Source organism: Tiliqua scincoides, chromosome 1, assembly GCF_035046505.1.
Source record: "Tiliqua scincoides isolate rTilSci1 chromosome 1, rTilSci1.hap2, whole genome shotgun sequence".
NCBI lineage: Eukaryota > Metazoa > Chordata > Lepidosauria > Squamata > Scincidae > Tiliqua > Tiliqua scincoides.
This window is the reverse complement of record NC_089821.1, coordinates 36,602,059-36,624,179: the sequence shown is the minus strand read 5'-3', so window position 1 is coordinate 36,624,179 and position 22,121 is coordinate 36,602,059. Positions and strand designations below refer to the sequence as shown.

Here is a 22,121-nt window from a genome sequence, read left to right as displayed (position 1 = left end):
TGTGGGCTTTGAGTAGATATTTAAGTTACCTCTAATAAGGTTTGAGGAATACAGACTCTGTTCCATGAAGCTAGAGACTTCCTCTTGCATAACATGGCAATATATGATAATTGGCTTTTAATTTGTGTTTTTATTGTTTCATGTTCTTTTGATGCCATGAGAGTGTAAATTTAGAAGGCATGACTAAGAAATTTTTTAAATAATCTAATCACTTCGGAAATGCATTGTGTGCACTAGCACTCAGTGACTGAATTTGGGCTGTGTTACAAAACAGAGTCTAATTAAAAACAGAAAGAAAAAAATAAAATCACCTAGATGCAAGCACAGCATTACTTGATTGAACTATTTAATTTCAGTTCATTTTCTTAATCATTCCCTTTGGAAAAGTATGCTGGTCATTCATTTCATTGTGCAACATTCCCCAGTCATAGATGTTTACAAAAGTTACTTTCTAGCTCATGTTTATGAAATTTAATTATGCCATGAGCAAGAGGTGAATCTCTGAAACAGAGCTCAGGCAAAGAAATAAATCACAGAGCAAATATGGAATAGCAGTTCCTCCAATGAATCATCTGGTAAAGGTGCCCCCAACACCCAATTAAGGCTGCTTGTTGAAAGTTACACAGTGTTTCAAGCTATATGGGAACCAATGGGCCTTTAAGAGCACACACAAGATGCTTGAAACATCACCTAAAAGCTCCTTGGGTTTTCACTCATAAGTCCATTCATTTCATTGAAGCATTAACAGAGAAGTTCTCAGCAGATTGTGCTTATCTAATTTAAAGGATGGAGACCAACAGAACATTTTAAAATCTCATTTTCCATTCCATTTGATGGCAATTTACTTGATTGTGCTTCATATCAGTTGCTTGAGGACAGTCATCCACCAGCAGCAAAGAACTGGCAACATTATTTGCCCGGTGGAAGAGAAAATTCACCAAAATGATTAAGGGTTCAATCCAAATTAAGCCAATTTAACTTCTGTTTATTTTAATGGCAGAGATATATGCATATTTTAAAAACTCCTATATTAAGATTAATAGGACCTTTAAAAGTGCTTAACTTTGACTGGTTTGTGCCCTAAAGTTTTTTTATATTTTTATATTTACAAAATAAATATACAGATATAATATTTTAAAACATACGTTAAGGTTTAGTCATTTCAGTTACCACTCTTTTAAAACCTTCCCCCCCCCCAACAGGATGAAACACCACATGTACAAGATACAGATTTTTAACTTAAAATTTACCTGAGACCCTGTAATGTGAAGACAGACAAAAGGAAGGATGTGATATAAACAGTCCCCTGAAAGGAATTACAGTTAGGTTGGCTACTACAAACACTGGGGAGGGGTGAAAGAAACAGGCAAAACTACTCTAAAAGTCACCATCTTTACACTAGTTGCTAAGATATTGTATAGGGACATTAACAGCACTAGTACACACTACATGAACACTGATCACTTTTTAAAACCTCATATATGCATGTATAGGATACAAGAGGATACAGATGCTTACAGTTTTGCCAATTATCAAAGACATATTTTTCCCCCTCATGTATAGTGCATTTACACAATAAACTTCCTATGGAGTTCATTGAATAATATTTCTTACAAGCTCTATTTTTCATTCTACTTGTTAAGTTAAACATATTTTAAGATTAATACTCATATATTACTGTGCATATTGCAATACAATGCTATGGGGTGTACTGTGTGCAGAAACACAATGCAGGATTGTTTATGGGTGGTGTGCCAAAAAGCTACGCTCTTGCTCTTTCTCCTGTATGACATTGTCCCTTTACCACTGCAACTTGTGCGGGTGGTTTATGGCATATGAGTTAAGAATGACCATGGTCGGGGTAAGCAATGTATGTACACCTCAGGTGTTTGTTTTTCTTCTTTTTAGGAAGAATCTGTCTTTATGAAGTTATGTACTGTATTTAATAATAATAATCATAACTGTATAGACTGACTAAAGGGCTCAGCTGTTTCAACTCACCCTGCTATCTGAAAGAGAAGAATACATCAAATGACTGTATAAAGAACTTTGTAAGAAAAGAGCAGGGGCAATCACACAGTTGAACTACACAGCTAAATGCTAAACAACTGTTTTGTAAGTTGAAGCTAGGATATACATACTGCTGTAAGCATAGAAAATTAGGCACAAATTATACAATGGCTTCTTGAGAAGGAGAGATTGAAAACAAAAGTGGAAAAAAGCAAGGAAAACATGTCTGGGATCATATTAAAAACAGAACTTGCACTTTTGTTTCCCCTTCAGTTGGCCAATGATATTAAGATATGAAAAACAGATGTTTTTTATGAAAGAAAAAAGAAACCCATTGCAGGTTATTAAATGAAATGTATGAAATTAATTAAGACAGTGGTGCCCATCTGCCTCAGGTGGGCAACCTGTTTACCAGATTTCAAAACAGGGATAAAGCTTTTCCTCACAAAGTTCACATCACCATGCTCTTACTTTCTCCAAAATAAAGCCTGAGAAGCTCATTAATTTCTTTATACACTAGCATCATATTATATTCGTGCACTGTATTGAAAAGCTCTCTCTTTGCTTGTATTACAAAACAGAGCAGCTAGTGTCAACGTACGTAGCAGCCTCTGAATGGAAGACATGTTGGCAGGATTACCAGGCCATATTTGGCAATTCTGGAGGAATTAATGGAAGACTTGGTTCCATCTCAGCGGAGACTCTTCACATTTGCATCTGGCATTACAGAGGTAGGACACTAGATCTTTGTGTTACATACCGTTCTCAGCGGTATCCTGCAATGTTCCCTTAATTCATGTACCCTGACCCAGTTCCTATTTGTTTGTGGCTAATTTGCATAATAATTCTAGAATGCAGAAAAGGGGGTCATAGCTCAGTAGGAGAAACATGTTTTTCATGTTCAGATCTCTTCATCTTCCATAGAAGGATCTCAGGATGAAAAAGACTTTGACCTGAGAGAAGCACAGACTTGTTGCCAGTCAGCATTGATAGCAATGGGCCTAGCAGGCCACTAGACTGGCTGTATAAGGCAACTTATCCTATCTGCATATCCAGTGGCAATCACACATGCTATTATTGTTGAAGAAACTAATAAGTATAACTTTTTGAGCTGGCAGTCAATTTATAATAATTTTTACTTATCATGAAAAGAGGCTCTGGGAACATCTATGATTTTGTGATATGAAAGAACCACTTCAGTAATGATAGGCATGGTGTATAATCTCAGTTATCTGTCCAGTACTCCGTATAGCTGCCAACTCCCTTATGCCTCAGCACAGCTGAATCAAGCTCTCTGTGCCTCTGGGATGTGTAGATTGTGCCTGAAACTTGCATCCCAGTTATGTATCTGCAACAAACGAAACTGTGTGAATTGGCCTTCTGGGCAGAATTGGTCCCATGTTCACAGAAGCAATTTCCCAACACAACTGTCAAATTGACATGGCTTCACTGTAAAAATATTCCTTCCTGGGCACCACTGCATATAACAAACAAAATACTAGTACTTGAAAAGTGGCCTGTCTAGTTCTTTACTACAGGCATGCAACAACAAATCCTACTTTCTAGGCAACCACTTTCAGGCACTGAAAAAGAACAAAAAAAGGAGCCAACAAAGAAAGAAAAAGGAAGTAAGAAAGCTCAAAGGGATGGCTGTACAACATAGCCAGTGGCAGGGGAATTACTAGCACTGGGTCCCCAGTTCAAAATCTTTCGGTGGCAGTTTAAGTCCAAGAGAAGATGTTCCCAGTGGGTCTATCATATTCTGGTAACGTTCACCACGGTGTTTAGCCAAAAATGGTCCCCAGTCTGGTTGTGGAGAGCAGACCAACTTCAGCCGCTGGAATTGACAAACAAACAAACAGTTATAACAAGGACCAGGATCAGTGAAAATTACTGATTTTGGTTGCCCTACACAGAACTGTTGAGACACCCTGTGGTTCAGCATTTGTTTTCTGCAAGATTAGTAGAGAATCAAGTGTCCAGATTTCCATTGTCCAGTTGTCCTCTCGTTTTTTTACTCTTCAATCCCCCAGCTGAGCCCACAAAAACAACTCACAATCACAATCAGCAGTCACTAAGCTCACACACCAAAGGATATGTGCTCAATTATTTAGTCCAATCATCTCTGAGCAGCAGGTTGCTGAATCATAATAATTGTATTTTTGTTTAGCAAATTTCCCAAAAGTACACAGATGACCAAAAAGTAATATGTTGCCAGAAATGAGCAAAGATTTTAATTATCAGATCACAAATTATTTTACTTCCTTCTGTAGAGGTGTGGGATGGGGAAATGGTGGGTTAAGATCTGCAGAGAAACAGACAATAGAAATCATGTTCATTTCTCCACTAAATTCTTTGGTGAAAATATAATTTGATTGGGGCATTTTATATAGAAGAGGAGAACAAAAACATATTTATGATGGTTTAAGAGGGAACAATTATATGTTTATTACCTATTAAAGGGAGGCAAGCCTCCACATCAGTTATTTTAATTTCTGCTTAATTACCAGTCTGCAACCTTTACCTCCCAAATCAACTGTTACAAACTGGGTAGTTCAGAAAATACTGTGATGAAAATGAAATAACTGCTGCAGCAAAATAAATTCTTTTCAAACAAGACATAATGCTTTCAGTTCTGCTTTTGTGTGCTATGCCTTAAAAGAGGTGGGGATGGTACTATTTTTTGAAAGGCAATAGATAAGCTATTCCCATGTCAATCAGAAACAAATTTACTGAGCTGAAAGAGAAAAGAAGTGGGAGAAAGACAGCAAAAGGTTTCAGAATGGTGTAAACCAGTACTGGTGTAAGCCCAGAGCCATGGCTTGCCAATCCATGGCGTAGCTCCTGTGTGGCTTCTGGCTTCTCAAGAGTTTAGAGCAGCCATTTTCAACGACTGTGTGGTGGTCCACAGGTGTGCTACAGGAATTTGAGGGAAGGTCATTTATTAGTAGGGCCAGTAGGGATGTGAGGCCCCCACTGGCAGCATGGTGTGCCTTGGCAATTATCAAAAACCTGATAGCATGGTGTGCCTTGCCAAAAACCAAGGCAGTATGACTCATTTCAACAAAATCTAAACAAAGCAATAAATTTCCATTTTCCTTGTTTTCTGTATGAACACTTGATCCTAGAATTCTTCAGGTGTGTTTGCTATCTTAGTTTTTTTTTTGGGGGGGGGGGCCCTATTTTTGGTCTCCAGCTTTAGGGTTAAGTTACATGGGACAAGATTGTAATAATACCCTATATAATTTAAAAGGTGTAGGGATACAGTTTTACCTCAATAAATCTTCCAGGAGCTATGTGCATTTTTATCACAAACATAATTGGAATCCAGATAACAGAGCAAGCCAACATCAACCATCCTAGTACCATAGACCAGCCAGGGTAGTGGTAGCTGCCATAAGTCATTGGTTCCCACTGATAGAAGCTGAAACAGAGGATGAACTGGAAAAAGAACACACAGTTTCACCATCAGCACACTATGATATATGCAGATAGTATTATAAAAGGTGTACGTTTACACAATTTCATATGAGGCTGTATGCATTTATATATGCATGTAAACAAACTTACAATATACAACAATAAAAGTGTATCTGCTATCAGTTTTGAAGACCTGCCTCAGCACTGTAATCTAGCATAGCCCCACAGAAATCAATAAAAGCAAGTTAGATTTTTATGAGGGAAAGAGACCAGAATCTTGTACCTACAGCCAAACACTTTATTACACAGTCTATTGGCAGTATCACTTAATGTAATTATCTTGTTAGTTCATGGTACTCATTAAAAAGCAATTCAGTCCCTTATCTTGGTGCAAAATTCAGTAACATCTGTGAACTGCCTACATATATAATAATCATTGTAGAAAATTTATAGTAATATTACCACAAAGGCATGTTAAAAAAAAAATCACAGAACTTATTTTGTGAGATGCAGATCAATGTAAACTACAATCTTAACTATTCAGATATATCAGAGATTTGTTTTAATGAAGACCACAAGCTAGATAGATGCAGGTTGGCCTTCTCTTTCTGCTGTATTTAACACTGCACATTCAACTACATTTTTTTCCTGTTTTTTCCTGTTATATCCAGAACCCTATGTGTTTTACTGCTCTATACCTCTAATGTTGCCTGTTTTCCCCATCCCATTGGTGGATTAGCAATTGGGGCAGGGGACAGAATGTGTTTGAGCAATAAAAATGGGGGGGGGAGATTAAACAACACCCTTCCTCCCCCCACATTTAAATTCACAGCCTCTCAAAGTTTCTTTGGGTTAAAAAAAAAAAAAACCTAGGCAAAAAGATACATGCAACTGTATGTCACATGCAGCATAATATTATACATGACTACTCAAAGTAAGACCTATTGAGTTCAATGGGGTTTATTCCCAGGTAAGTGTGTACAGGTGGGGCCTCTGTATCTGTGGCTTGTGCTCCAGTCATCTCCAGAAGGCTTTCACCCGCTAACTCTGTGGGCTTCAGAATGGCAGTTTTGGCTGAAAAGGGAAGCCTGAGGCAAAGGAAACCAGAAGTGACATTTTTATGCCATATAAAGCATTCTGAGGCCTGGAAAAGGTCTAAAGTGAACCAACTGCTTTATCTACAACCCACCTTTGATATTGTCCACCAATAACATTTCTCCAGAGACATGTCATTTCTAGTTTCGTCAGGGGAAGAGCAAGAAGATTTTAGTGGGAGAGGGCAACAAGATACATAGCAATCATGTGTATGTGTGACTGTTCCTCCTTGCTTCCCCTAAATTATTCCTACACAATTGTTCATCTATAGCAGGGGTGTCCAAAGTTTTTGGCAGGAGGGCAACATCATCTCTCTGACACTGTGTCGGGGGCCAGGGAGAAAAAGAATTAATTTACATTTAAAATCTGAATAAATGTACATAGGTTTACATAAATGAATATATTAAAGATGATCTTATATGAATGAATAAAGGTCTTGCGATAGCTCAAGGCCTATAAAAGGCCTTGCACAAAGCAAGGCTGACCTTGCTGCTGCTACTGCATCACAGATGTGAAACAATGAGCAGTAGAGGGAGCCCTCATCCCACAGCTCACGCAAGAGGTCAAACAGTCACCCTCACACTGACAGCAGTTGTGTTGGGCCAGTGTGGGCTCCAACAAATCTCCAGGGGGCCGGAGGTTCATTGGAGACTGAGGGCTCCCCGAGGGCCACATTGAGAGGCCTCAAGGGCTGCAAGTGGCCCCAGGGCCAGTGTTTGGGCACCCCTGATCTATAGCAACAATGATTAGATTGTTTTAAGCTGCAATCCTATGCACACATCCAGGAGTAAGCCCCATTGAACATAATGAGACTTATAGCGCCATCTTAACCTGCTCTGGATCAGGCAGGTCAGCAGGCCTGTGCTGCATCCAAGGCAGGATTGGGGCTGAAAGAGGCTCAGCCCAGGGCAAGGGGAATTGCTTCTGCTTACCCAGGGTAAAGCCACAGCCCCAATGGGGTTACTCGGATCTGCGCCATCTCAAGATGTAGCTCAAATTCGAGCAGCCCGGGACTGTCCCAGGCCACCTGGGAATGGAGTAAGGATCCGAATAACCACCGGATCCTGGCCCCACCTCCCGCTCCCCATCTGCCCTCCCCCGCCCCAAAACGCCTCCCTCCCACCTTCTCCCTGCCCTCCCCATGTCCCCCCAGACACCTGTGTCAACCAAGCTTGGCCAATGCAACTCACCCTCGCCCTGGGGTCCACGTCGGTGTGGGGAGGCCGGTGTATGTCCGTACACTGGCCTATATCCCCTTTGCGTGGCGCAAAAGTGCTTTAGAGCATTTTTGCGACACTCCTAGGCCGGTGCAAGTGACTTGTGTGGGCCTAAGGGCACGTTAGGATTGCACCCTTACTTCTGAGTAAACACAAATAGGATTCTACATTTTTTAAAACTTTGTAATACAGATAGAGTCTGTTCCTCTGCAGATCTACCTCAACATGAGTCCCCTTGGGGCTTCCCTGGGCCTCAGAATGACTTATAAAGGCATAAAAATGTTACTTCTGATTTCCCAAGAGAAACCAGAAGTAGCTTTTTGTGCCCTTAAGGGCCATTCTGAAACCAGAAGAGGCTGCAAGCGGATATGAGCACAGCCTTCGGAGGGTTTGGGTTGGGCCAGGTCTGTCTCAATGTAGGACCAGAGAAGGTGTCTGAGAACAGATCCCATGCAGATACCAAGGTCCCAACTGTAATTATGTCAAGGCTTTCAGTCTTGGGGAAGGGACCCAAGTCTGACTTCTGCAGTTTCTAACACTTCGACTTAATGGGTTAAAACTGTTCTAGTTTCACTAAGCTGTGGGTAGAGGGATGAAAGATGCTTTTATCTCTGTGCCAGTAACAGATGCTAAGAAAACAGAATAGCATTAGGTCATGCTTAGAAAGAAGTGTGGAATATTCTTTGGTTAGGAATTCAGATCTCAGGCAACATGAACACATGTTCTGCCTTTATAATTTGGAAATGTGTCAATCTGTTTTGAAAAACACAGATGTAATGGATCTTTAAAAAAAATACTTCCAGGTATACGTTGAAATCAAATAAGCCAAAAATCAGCAAAAATATGCAGTTTAGACTGCCTTAGTGACTAATTTTGTTGAATCTCATCCCAAAAAAGAAAATGTAGGTGCAATGCTAGCTACCAGTTTATATTGACCTTGACTACTATAGAAAATTTATATGGATTTCTCCTCCCCTTCCCTCAAAATGCACACACCTTACATCTCAAGATTCACTGGAAAACTAAAAATGCTAGGAGCAAGCTCCTGATACAGAGTGACACCTAGTGGCCCTGGAAAGCATCTCTTGCTATGTTGCCATGGACACTTTTTTGAATGTAAATAGCATCTTGCGCCTTACATTGGAACAATGTATGCTATGCACAAAAAAAGCAAAGTCACGTTTACTAGAGCCATTTATCACAATGGTTCAATTTCAGTAAGTCAACTTGAAATAAAGTCTTTTGGAGCAACCACTCCAGGCCAGGAAAGAGGGATATAATTTGATGTGCACTACTATGGCCAAGTTCCTTTCCCCCCTGACCTCAAACTGCCTCCCGTTTTGGTCCACTCCCCACCCAGAACCATCTATGAACTGTCCTGTCCACCACCTTACCTGGACTGGCAGAGATCTGGGCAGTCCTGGCAAGTGTACAAAGGCTCTGATCATTTCTGCTGACAGCCCCACAGCGTGTGATGACAGTGTGATGTTTGCACCATCATTGGGACACTTACAACAGTGAATTGTGAGATCCGCTTTCATGAATGGCCCATTTGGGCAATTAGATTGGGCTATTAGTTGCATGAGAAGGTGACCCGTATGAGATTTGGATACAGATCCTCCTGATTTAAGGTCAGAAATCCAGCATCTTTTAGAGATAAGAGGACATCCTTAATGTTACTCTTTTATTCCACTTTGCCTGTGTGTTACATTTCAATTTCTCTTAATTTCAATTTAAGTAAGATAGTTTCTAAAATTAATTTCAGACTTGGAGCATAGACAGTTTGTGACAGATTTCAGTTCCTTCTCTTCACTGGCATATTCTCTCCCTTTCCATATTACCAGTGTGCATATGTATGTGGCTAAAATACTGCAAAATGTATGCATGCATCAAGATTCTTTTCGTGTGGTGTTTCACCAGTGCAAACATATGGTATGCAGTAGTAAAACAACACAGAAAAAGAATCTTTATAAATTATTATGTACAATCACATCAGGATTGCTTTTTCAAAGCATTTTGCTGATGCGCGCATGTGTTCCTGCGCATTGGTAAAAACACAACATTTAAAAAGTTTGATAATAATGTCATATAACTGCTTTGTTTTACCAATGCATGTGGGCTTATCAGTATTGTAGAACTAGAAAAGTTCAGGAAAAGTTAACATCTGGCATGGAAATAACTCTCAAGTATGGTGCCATTTCTAAGAAAGATGTTGCTGTTATACTGAGAAAAAAAACTGCATGACATCTCTCTTCGCAAGTTATTTGAACATATAGCCCTTTAATTCACTTCTGATGTCAGCTGCAGTGGGCCTGAGCTGTATCCAGTGCAAGTTTGGGGCTGGCTGAGGTTTGGCCTGAGGCAAGCGGAAACATTCCCCCTTACTCCAGGGAGAGCCACAGCAGCCCCAATGAGTCTACTTGGATCTGCGTCACCTGACGAGGTGGTACTTCTGAGCAGAATGGAGCAACCTAGCCTCACTCCACACTGCCCAGGAACGGGGCTAGGATCTGGCATAACTGCTGGATCCCGGCCCTGCCTCCACTCCTCCCACCCACTGTCCCCCTCCCCCCTCACTAAAACGCCTCCTCCCTGGCCTCTCCATGCCTCCCCAGACCCCCGCACCAGCTGAGCTTGGTCGGCACAGACGCACCTGTTGCTGCTGCCGCGGAGGCTGGATCTGGTCTCTACGGGCTGGTACACCTCTGTGCGCAAGCATGGCTTACTCCAAGGGAGGTGCAAACATGCTTTACGGCACATTTGTGACCCTCCTGGGCCAGCACAAAGGACGTGTGCCAGCCCAGTGCACAGTCAGGATGGTGCTCTGAGTGTCTGGTAAAACCTGGATTTTAAACTCAATGCTTCCCAAACTGGCTGATAAAGTTAGTTAATGGGTTTGAAGGAGACTGTAGCATCATGTTGGTAATAATGCACAGGTGTCATGATCATTCTCAACGTACACCCAATACCACACTGTAGTGTGTCCTTTACTAATATTACATTAACTACATCCTGACTAGCTCTGAATTCAAGAGGACATCCTAGTACAGTGTTTCTCAATTAGTGGTACTTGTACCACTGGTGGTATCAAGAAGATTGATATTATTTCCTATGAACATACATATGTTTTACAGCCATGTTTGTGGTACACTTTTACACTGCATAATGTAATTTATCCATAGGTGGAAACACTGGGCACAGTCCACTGAAATTTCTCTTGCCCAAGAGAATAAACAGGAGCTGTGTAAGAGCATGGCACTTCATTTCAATGGAGCCTGTAGGGTTCATTGCTAACCTACAGTAATGACTAGACAAGTACTACATAAATTGTTTACGCATTGTGGTATCTATACTGCAGAATCCCAGAAGCCAAAGATCAGAATTAAAAGGAATCACAGCCATCTTGTGAGCAAATATTGTGCTGAGACAGATGCAGCAACTGGAAGCTTGGATAAATGAAATTCTGTTATCCAAGTGTGTTTAAAAAAATGCTAGGTTTTTGTTTCCTTAATTGTCTTTAAGACATACCAGGTTTAATTAATAGACATTTGTTGCATAGTCGGTGAGGGAGAGAAAAGACTAGAAAAACACAGTTGTTTTATGATGCTGTTCCCTTCTCATCCCCAGTTCCCCTAATCCTTACTGTTAAAATAGTTGGGGTCACAAAAGCCCAACAGACTCTCCAGAATTTGTTTGGCTGGAATCCAATCATCATCTCTATGTCTTCACAAAATCTTTGCAAGCCTGAAAAATAAACAAATGCAATTCAGTTTTTTAAAAAATGCAAAGGAGACCAGTCTGCAGCTTACAAAATAGCTATTGTGATCTCCCTTGTGTCTAATTATGGGGAACAGACACTCTGACTTGTCAGTCCAACTCTTCAAGAGCTAGTCATACCATATGGTACAGTGTGTCGTATTATATGGAAAACCAGCCTAATAAATTATTTACTTGCTGAAAATGGATACTATACAGCACATAAATATTGAACATATTTCAACTTACAATTTCTTAGCATATTGAAATACAAAGAATAAAGCCAAATGATGCTTTATTGGCTACCATTCTACAGCATCATATGCTTATGTTTGGGATACTCACTCTGAAGAAACTGCATTATTTTCTGCTGTTATGAAGACAGACACATGCAAACTTCACTGAGATATATGAGGGCAGCACAGCAACACTGTATGCTCCTTGTATGTCAGCTTTTAAAAACTGAATCCATTTTGCAAAAATGCACAGTTCTGTTAAAGATAGACTGCTAGCAAATCCAGTACAGTTAATGAAATCAGCATCTTCAAATGTTTTACTGGGTTTTATTATTTATTTATTACATCTCTGAGTGAATGTGTTATATGATTGTTTGATTGTATGTTTGTTGTATAAATGTTTTATGTCCATGTCTTGGAGTGCATTGAAATTTCATTGCACAATGACAATAAAGTATTCTATTCTAAAATCAGAATGCATGTATTATTTTTTGGTCACTGGTGGTGGTTGTTTACTATTCTCTACAAGCAAGTGGGGTCAAGACCCAAGCATGGGAAGAGAGAAATAGGTATACTTTCCTAGGGTCTGTTGTGGGGGGAAGTCTGTCCCAGGCTGCACATCCATTACAATGAGGGGGAAAAAATGAGGCTAAATTACTGCTTACGCTTGAGGATATTTATGCAGACTAGCTTTGTGTTATGCAGACTAGAATTTGTGTTCTGGTCACGATAAGGAAACCGGATTTCTTGACGTGCTAAATGACTGTGGCTTAGATCAGCTAGTCACGGAGCCCACCAGAGGACAGGTGACTCTGGATTTAATTTTGTGCGGTACGCAGGACCTGGTTAGAGATGTAAACGTTACTGAGCCATTGGGGAACAGTGATCATGCTGCGATCCGTTTTGACGTGCACGTTGGGGGAAGAATACCAGGCAAATCTCTAACAAAAACCCTTGACTTCCGACGGGCGGACTTCCCTCAAATGAGGAGGCTGGTTAGAAGGAGGTTGAAAGGGAGGGTAAAAAGAGTCCAGTCTCTCCAGAGTGCATGGAGGCTGCTTAAAACAACAGTAATAGAGGCCCAGCAGAGGTGTATACCGCAAAGAAAGAAGGGTTCCACTAAATCCAGGAGAGTGCCCGCATGGCTAACCAGCCAAGTTAGAGAGGCTGTGAAGGGCAAGGAAGCTTCCTTCCGTAAATGGAAGTCTTGTCCTAATGAAGAGAATAAAAAGGAACATAAACTGTGGCAAAAGAAATGTAAGAAGGTGATAGGGGAGGCCAAGCGAGACTATGAGGAACGCATGGCCAGCAACATTAAGGGGAATAATAAAAGCTTCTTCAAATATGTTAGAAGCAGGAAACCCGCCAGAGAAGCGGTTGGCCCTCTGGATGGTGAGGGAGGGAAAGGGGAGATAAAAGGAGACTTAGAGATGGCAGAGAAATTAAATGAGTTCTTTGCATCTGTCTTCACGGCAGAAGACCTCGGGCAGATACCGCTGCCCGAACGGCCCCTCCTAACCGAGGAGTTAAGTCAGATAGAGGTTAAAAGAGAAGATGTTTCAGACCTCATTGATAAATTAAAGATCAATAAGTCACCCGGCCCTGATGGCATACACCCAAGGGTTATTAAGGAATTGAAGAATGAAGTTGCAGATCTCTTGACTAAGGTATGCAACTTGTCCTCAAAACGGCCACAGTGCCAGAAGATTGGAGGATAGCAAATGTCACGCCTATTTTTAAAAAGGGAAAGAGGGGGGACCCGGGAAACTATAGGCCGGTCAGCCTAACATCCATACCGGGTAAGATGGTGGAATGCCTCATCAAAGATAGGATCTCAAAACACATAGACGAACAGGCCTTGCTGAGGGAGAGTCAGCATGGCTTCTGTAAGGGTAAGTCTTGCCTCACAAACCTGTTAGAATTCTTTGAAAAGGTCAACAGGCATGTGGATGCGGGAGAACCCGTGGACATTATATATCTGGACTTTCAGAAGGCGTTTGACACGGTCCCTCACCAAAGGCTACTGAAAAAACTCCACAGTCAGGGAATTAGAGGACAGGTCCTCTCGTGGATTGAGAACTGGTTGGAGGCCAGGAAGCAGAGAGTGGGTGTCAATGGGCAATTTTCACAATGGAGAGAGGTGAAAAGCGGTGTGCCCCAAGGATCTGTCCTGGGACCAGTGCTTTTCAACCTCTTCATAAATGACCTGGAGACAGGGTTGAGCAGTGAAGTGGCTAAGTTTGCAGACGACACCAAACTTTTCCGAGTGGTAAAGACCAGAAGTGATTGTGAGGAGCTCCAGAAGGATCTCTCCAGACTGGCAGAATGGGCAGCAAAATGGCAGATGCACTTCAATGTCAGTAAGTGTAAAGTCATGCACATTGGGGCAAAAAATCAAAACTTTAGATATAGGCTGATGGGTTCTGAGCTGTCTGTGATAGATCAGGAGAGAGATCTTGGGGTGGTGGTGGACAGGTCGATGAAAGTGTCGACCCAATGTGCGGTGGCAGTGAAGAAGGCCAATTCTATGCTTGGGATCATTAGGAAGGGTATTGAGAACAAAACGGTTAGTATTATAATGCCGTTGTACAAATCTATGGTAAGGCCACACCTGGAGTATTGTGTCCAGTTCTGGTCGCCGCATCTCAAAAAAGACATAGTGGAAATGGAAAAGGTGCAAAAGAGAGCGACTAAGATGATTACGGGGCTGGGGCACCTTCCTTATGAGGAAAGGCTACGGCGTTTGGGCCTCTTCAGCCTAGAAAAGAGATGCTTGAGGGGGGACATGATTGAGACATACAAAATTATGCAGGGGATGGACAGAGTGGATAGGGAGATGCTCTTTACACTGTCACATAACACCAGGACCAGGGGACATCCACTAAAATTGAGTGTTGGGCGGGTTAGGACAGACAAAAGAAAATATTTCTTTACTCAGCGCGTGGTCGGTCTGTGGAACTCCTTGCCACAGGATGTGGTGCTGGCGTCTAGCCTAGACGTCTTTAAAAGGGGATTGGACGAGTTTCTGGAGGAAAAATACATTATGGGGTACAAGCCATGATGTGTATGCGCAACCTCCTGATTTTAGGAATGGGTTAAGTCAGAATGCCAGATGTAGGGGAGAGCACCAGGATGAGGTCTCTTGTTATCTGGTGTGCTCCCTGGGGCATTTGGTGGGCCGCTGTGAGATACAGGAAGCTGGACTAGATGGGCCTATGGCCTGATCCAGTGGGGCTGTTCTTATGTTCTTATGTTCTTATGTTCTTTCCTGTTTATTTCTTTGTGTAAGCCAACTGGACAGTAAGCCTCTTCACTCTCTCCTAGAAGAGGGCCTAGGCCAGCAGTTCAGAATGTTGCTTTTTTCCCAGTCTAGTACAGTATCGGATTGCCTTGGCTCTAACAAATCTCACAAGATTGTTAAAAGATCTGAACACCCTATACAGATATGCAATACCTTACGAGAGATGCTCCTGCAAGAACTACAAGTCTCATAGTTCCTTGCACAGCCCAATCCTATCCTCCCCCTCTCTCCCCCCCCCCTATAGCATGCAGGCACACCAAAACAGACAGTACTGTAAGCTATTGTGGGCAGGGGGACTACTTTCTCACCAAGTTTGGGTTGACATGTCAGGGAGCAGCAGCTTAAAGGTATTTGTCCCTCACAACTAAAAGGACCCCCCAAAATACATTTTTTGAGACTGAATCTGGGGAGGACTGTACAAGTTTGTACCAGGTCTAAAGGAAAGATGTTTGGACACTAGTTGGTGTAGGAGTCAGGAGGAACCCTGCCTGGACCACAACTAGCCCAAGACTTCCTGACACTTGAGGTGGCATGCCAAAATTCTGCCCTCCTTATCTGATGATCTGCCAGTCTCTTCTCTCCCCACTCTCCAACATTCTAGCTTAGCACTCTCCTGCCCTCCATATTTCCTCTTCATCTCTATCTCCCTCTTTCTTTTCTAATCCAGATAGTAGGAGGCACAATGAAAACAAGTAGGCAGACAGAGATGAGTACACATCCCCCACCAATCTGCTGCCTGAAGCAATCACTTCAGTTGGGCTCATGAATGGGCAAGCCATGCCCTGAACTCTTCTTTGTGCCCTAGCATTTTTTGCATATTTATTCCCATACTGTACAAAACTGATCACACTGGCACTGTTAACAAGAAAGGGGGAGAGAACTAGGTGCTTGGAACATCTTAGAAACAGATTCTCTACTATCTAGCAAAGAAAAATCAAATTTATATCAGACTATTAAATATCATAAAAACAAAAATTACTAAGTAAAATGACAATGAATCTATCCTAGTATCAGTAGAATTGTTTCCCTTGACATCAGTAATAAAATCAGACCCATAATTCTCACATTATTTCAGCCCATTGACTCTTTTGTTTGCCCGGTTTTCGCAAGACTGCCACATTATTGAGTTTGTTGCACCAGTTCTATGCACACAGCAGGTGCCTTCTGTCTTAATATACAGAGACTAATATTGAGCTGCTGCAGCTTCTTTTTCAGGCTTGTGGCTCCTCACAACACCATTTTGAACCAGATGGCAAGCGGACTGTGTGATTTCTTTTCCTTGACTTCTCACTGCCATTCCTCACACCTGTTTACTTTAGTGGTAAACTGCCTGTGCTCAGTAACAGATGTTTTCTAATAGAAAACCACATGACATTGAAATGCTGCCATGGCCATTAATTATTCAGTCCTAAAAGAACAAAAAGTCCCACATCAAAGCAAAATAAAATGTGTAACTTCGATGCTTCCATGAAAGTGACAGAAAGAGAGGGATCGAGACTTAATTTGCTGCTCTGATGTGCACTTCACGTTTTTAAGCTCCTTCCATGGAAAAAGCACAAGACAAAGGCTGTGCTATTCATACTTTATAGCACTCTTCTCTGTCCTATTACTCTCATTGCAGTAACCCTTCTACGGGGGACAGTTTGGACAACACTTTTATCATCTGACGTCCTATGGCAAGAAGGATATGCATGAACATCCTGCCTCTCCCCTCACATCAGGGCCAATTTCCTCAGTCACATGTGTGAGGTGTGCTCATCTGAGATGCTCTCTACATGCACTGCTAATAAAGTAGAGCAGTGTTTCTTAAACTGTGGATCAGGATCCACTAGAAGGTTCACAAGTCAATTTCAGATGGGTCCCCAATGTATATTTTATTTTTAATTTTTTACACTTGATGCTACCATGGTATGTGACTGCATTTGGGGAAATGTTACAGCTCTGTACTTTTAACAGGCTACTATGAATATGCTTTTAACAGTGATCATAAATAGGTTTACTCCTGGATAAGTGTGAATAGTGATGTTTGGGGGAATTTTTTTATTTAAAGCTCAGCTTGGGAGTGTTAGGAGCATTCTTTATTTTAAATAAATTTTTAAACTTATTGTAAACTTTTTAATTAATTAATTAGATTTTGCCTTATGGGAGGTGTTAAAAATTTTCCTGCTTGATGATGTCACTTCCAGCCATGACATCACTTCCAGCTTAATGACATCACTTTCAGTGGGTCCCAACGGATTGTCACTCTAAAAAGTGGATTTCAGTGCTAAAACGTTTGAGAACCACCGAAATAGAGGATAGTTTGACAAACCTCCTCTCCACACAATACAGGAAATCCATACAGAAGCAAGAGAAGGGACCACAATCTGAGTGCACTGTGAGTATGCATGTTATGCATGTCCTTAATCACAATTTCAAATGAAAAGTATAATCCAAACTAGCCCAATGACAAAAAGCATCTTCTTCAAATGAGTGTTGAGGTACTAGATCCAAAGCATATCCAGCCAGTAAATGAAAATCCTTCTCTCATTTACTTGGGATGGCTCAAATACACTCCACTCAAGTAGTGCTTGAGGTGTTAAGATGCTCACAATGTTGAAAGCAGACACATGACAAAATTGAAAAGTCTTCACTTTTCCAATATGTTTGGAATATTTCCAATATGTTTGGAAGTCCATTTTCTGTATGAAAGAGAAAGACGGATATTAATAGGCCTATAACAACAGGCCTATAATGGATTTTAACAATCCTATAATACAATAGTGGATCTTGCAATCTGCCATCACATCCTGCGGGCCATCACATGAGCTGCTCCAATGGTGGGTGGCTCGCTACCGAGAGCACAGAAGCCAGTAAACCCTGCACTGGCAGTGGAGGGTGGCAGACTGTCTGCCAGGAAAGGTGGGGGACAGATTGGGGTAGGTTTGGGATGGATCTCAGCAATAGTAGTGCCTGCAAAATCTGGTGCCCCTCTCCCAGGCCCAACATGCTCAGCCTAACAGATTTACACCAGCAAAATAGCTCACACGGATCCAGGTAGGCCCATTGGGGATCAGGGAGTGGCAGAGGAGGTAAGTAAAAATTTCTTTACTTACCTCTCCCCATCAACCTGGTCCCCAGCCAGCCCAAGGGATGCAGTGTAGGCAGTGTCAGCAGCACAGCATTGCGGAGGCCAACCAAGGATAGGATTAGACTGTAAGGCTGTGATGCTGTGCACATTTATTTGGGAATGAATCCCATTGAATTTAATGAAAATTACTTCTGAACAGAGGTGTACTTAGAAGCCCCACTACCTGGGGTAGTGATGTCACCTGACATTACGACATCATTTCAGGGTTCTCCCTCCTTCAAGGGGAAGCTTCCACAAGAGAAAGAATGGGGGAGTGAAGCTTCCAGGAAAACCTGGAAGTTACTGCCTTGCACTGATTACAGTTCTCCCAGAAGACAGGGCACTCACTGCTGCAGCTTCATGCCCCCATTCCTTCTCCGGTGGAGGCTCCCCCTTGAAGGGGTGCCACTTGAAGGGGGCACCACTGAGCAGAAGGAATAGGGCACAAAGCCACCACAGTGAGCGTTCCCTTCTCTGGGAGAACCATAAGCAGCACAGAACAATCACGCGCCCCCGCTTGGTGTTGCACCCAGGGCAAGTGCCCCTCAGACTCTGCCCCTTGTTATGCCTCTGCTTCTGAGTAAACTTCGGAGATCCATAAAATCAGACTATAAGCGCCAGTACATTTAGTTGAGGCATACAGGTACAGCCTATTTATCCACGGATTTTTTATCTGTGGATTTGTATCAACACAAATCAGGTGGCAGGAATTGAATAGGCACACACCCCATTTCAAGGCAGCCCAAAACACTGCAGAAAGGCTCCGCCTGGCACAGGCAGGGAACTAGCCCTGGAGCCATAGAAGAGGTTCCCCTTGCAAAGGAACAGTTACACTCCTGGAGCCCCTGAAGAGGGGAAGGTGGGGACCAAAAACCCCTGTAGCCAGAACACGTGCAGCAAGGTGGCGCACTCAATCTCTCTCTCACTCACTCACACACAAAGGCAGGTTCTGTAGTTACAGAGGGGATTGCTTTAAAAAACCTAGGGAGTGTTTGCTGAATTCCCCCCCCCCCTTCAGACTGAGATGGTGCAGGCTCTCCGTGCTCCAGCCTACACAAACAAAACAGCCCAGCAAGCAAGTCTTCCCAGCAAGCCAAAGCATGAGATTTAGGCTACAATAGGATCCAGACTTTCCTGGGAGTAAGCTCCATTGACTAGAATGGGACTTACTTCTGAGTAGGCAGGCATAGGGTTGGACTCTCAGGCTACAATCTGATCCACACTTTCCTGGGAGTAAGCCCCATTGACTACAATGGGGCTTACTTCTGAGTAGAAATGCATAGGACTGGACGCCTAAAAGCTCAGCATCCCACCTGTGAAAGTAGCTGGGACAGCTGGCAAAGGCTGAGTAAGGAGCAGATGAGGGGGAGGTGATTGAGAATAGCTGCCTGAGTTTCCTTCCATCCCCAAGTGTCAGGCTGCAGCCTATTAGCTTAACTCTATGCAATTTAGCACAACACATTTTTATAGGCTCCACCTGTATAATCTATTCCACAGACTTAAATTGGTTGAAGAACAGTAACACTTTCTCCCCAGGTGATACTGAGACTGAGACCTGAAGTTCTATGAGTGAGCAAGAAATTGGTACCAGATAATTCTCAATGCTCTTCCTGGATTTTCTTGGGGAAACCACTACAGTTAAACTGGCAAAAAAAAAAAAAAAAAAAAAAAAAAGGTCACATATACAACCTAAGAAAGTGTTGGAAAATCTCAGTTTCAGTTACTGTGAATCTGTCTGCAATTAGGCATGCCACTGTGAATAAAATCACATCCTTTCATGTCTTCCCACAATAAAAATACCACAGTTTTCCAACTCACTGTGATGACGCTGGTATAAAAAGCATTCCTGCTAACAATGAGACCGTTTGCAGCACTGTCTCAAGTAGTGCTAAATATGGTATTTGAATTTCCACATTTGTAAATTAAACTACGGCATAGATTGGAATATACATTTGATTTTTAAATGGCTGTAACATTCAGAAGTAATGTCAAGGAGGTATCTTTAATGCAACTTGCTGTACATGTTTACACAGAAGTCAGTGCCACTGTGTTCTATAAGGCTTACTCTGAGGAAAGTGTATATTGGATCACTGCTTTAGAGTCATTTGTGAAAATGCTTTTACACACTGTGATAAAGGACCTGTGGGAAACATTTCTAACTGCCTGTAGCAGATTAAAAGATCCACCTCAGGAAGGAGATTCAATAATTAATAACCATTACCAACATTGGAATTTTTTGGAACTTTGAGTGTTCTAAACCTTTCATTCCCAATCTTTATTTCTTCCACCTCCTTGTATTTTTAGAGCCAATGAATTCTCTTCATCATGGCAAAGAGTGCAGATATGCTTGGAAATGGGGAGAAAAGACCAACATAGTCATCAGGAATGAGGAAATCAACCTGCTTCCATCTGTGGAGATAGAGGTGATGAGGAGTGGATTGCATGGGGATTATGTATGAGGAATGCTGTTATTGGCTTCCAGGGAGCACTTTCCTGGAAGATGAGTACTGTATTGGCAACTGCAAGGGAATAACAGACAGGAGGACAAGGCAGCGTTTATGAATTCTGTTCTCTTTGGGAACAGAACTGCTCTTATCTGTATCGAATTGCTCTGGGTACTTGGGATAAAACTGCCCATGATTCTGGCTAAATAAAAACATATATAAATATAAATTAGCAACAGCAAAATTTTACATTTCCTCTTCTGTGTGGCTATTTCTGCAAAAAGTAGCTACCTAAACATTCATTGTGCCCTTAGGGAGCATAAAAATAAGCTGGTTTTGATGATTCTGGCAAGAAAATAGTGGATGAAAATAATTTAGTTTACGACTGAAGCACAGTTTTCTACAATATTCACATGTTAAGGTTCTTTGTGCATTGCTTTCCATTTCAAAATTACACAATTGGGATTATGCAGGCAATTATGACAGGTAATGTGAAGTCTTACATTGTCTTACCTATCATTCATTCTTAATTAAGGAAATAACAAAGGAACAGTTGTGCACTGCACATGGAACTCATGTCAGTCTTGCATAGGATTACAGCATAGCACTAATGAAAAGATCTTTGGAAAGGATAACCCAATTGTAAAGGATTCTTCCCTCCCATTTCCACATTTAAAAACCTCAATGAGCAGAACATGCAATGAGAGTGGAAGAGAGATTTAGTTCATCATAAAAGCTTTGCCTAATTCTAGTGCAATGACAACTTGCTTATTTTTTTAAGAATAAAAGTATACAGAGAAAACTGTTACTGAAGTGTTAAACAAGTAATTGAGTTAAAACACTAAACACAGCCAACTGAAAGAAGTGTTTGAAGACAAAGATAAATGAGACAAGAGTGTAGGTGTAGCTGCACCTTTGAAGTCTTAGGGCATTTTCACAGGAAACACTAAGAATACCTTTTAGTCTAAAAAGTAGCACTTCAGAACATTAGAGTGCTACAGGAAAGAGAAATGGGTCAATGAAGATTAAATTGCTCAATTTAGCAATGTGTGAAACTAAACAGCCATTCTTTGGACTTTGTGTCACTTTTGAAAATCCCCTCAGCCAACTCGTACTGCCACATAGAAGCGTATATGTAAGCTTTTCTCAGAGGTGTTTTAGCAAACCTACTCAAGCTTAAATGCATATCTGCTAGAATCAGTTCTAATGATTTGTCCAATTTAGCATGGGTTTTGGGTCATGATCTGACACTCTGTTCTGATTCTGCAGTCTGCCTGAGGAGCACCCGCTACTATGACTATCATAGCCTAGGCAATAGATTTTTTCATGAAGTTGAGAGAAGTGCATGAATAATTGCTACACATAGTGTACATAGTATAAACCCTATCCCAATTTTACTATGGTAAGGCCACACCTGGAGTATTGTGTCCAGTTCTGGTCGCCGCATCTCAAAAAAGACATAGTGGAAATAGAAAAGGTGCAAAAGAGAGCGACTAAGATGATTATGGGGCTGGGGCACCTTCCTTATGAGGA

General features: G+C 41.7%; 1 protein-coding gene across 1 annotated transcript in view; it reads right to left on the bottom strand.

Moving 5' to 3' along the window:
* Window positions 1-3,691: 3,691 nt before the first annotated feature.
* SLC6A5 (solute carrier family 6 member 5) overlaps window positions 3,692-22,121 on the bottom strand; it is a 61,440-nt gene continuing 43,010 nt past the window's right edge. Inside the window, exons 11-13 of the mRNA XM_066614982.1 lie at window positions 11,386-11,486; window positions 5,284-5,451; window positions 3,692-3,847 (exon numbers count right to left, since the gene is read on the bottom strand). Coding sequence (XP_066471079.1) covers window positions 3,692-3,847; window positions 5,284-5,451; window positions 11,386-11,486 — 425 coding nt within the window. The remainder of the gene's footprint in view (window positions 3,848-5,283; window positions 5,452-11,385; window positions 11,487-22,121) is intronic.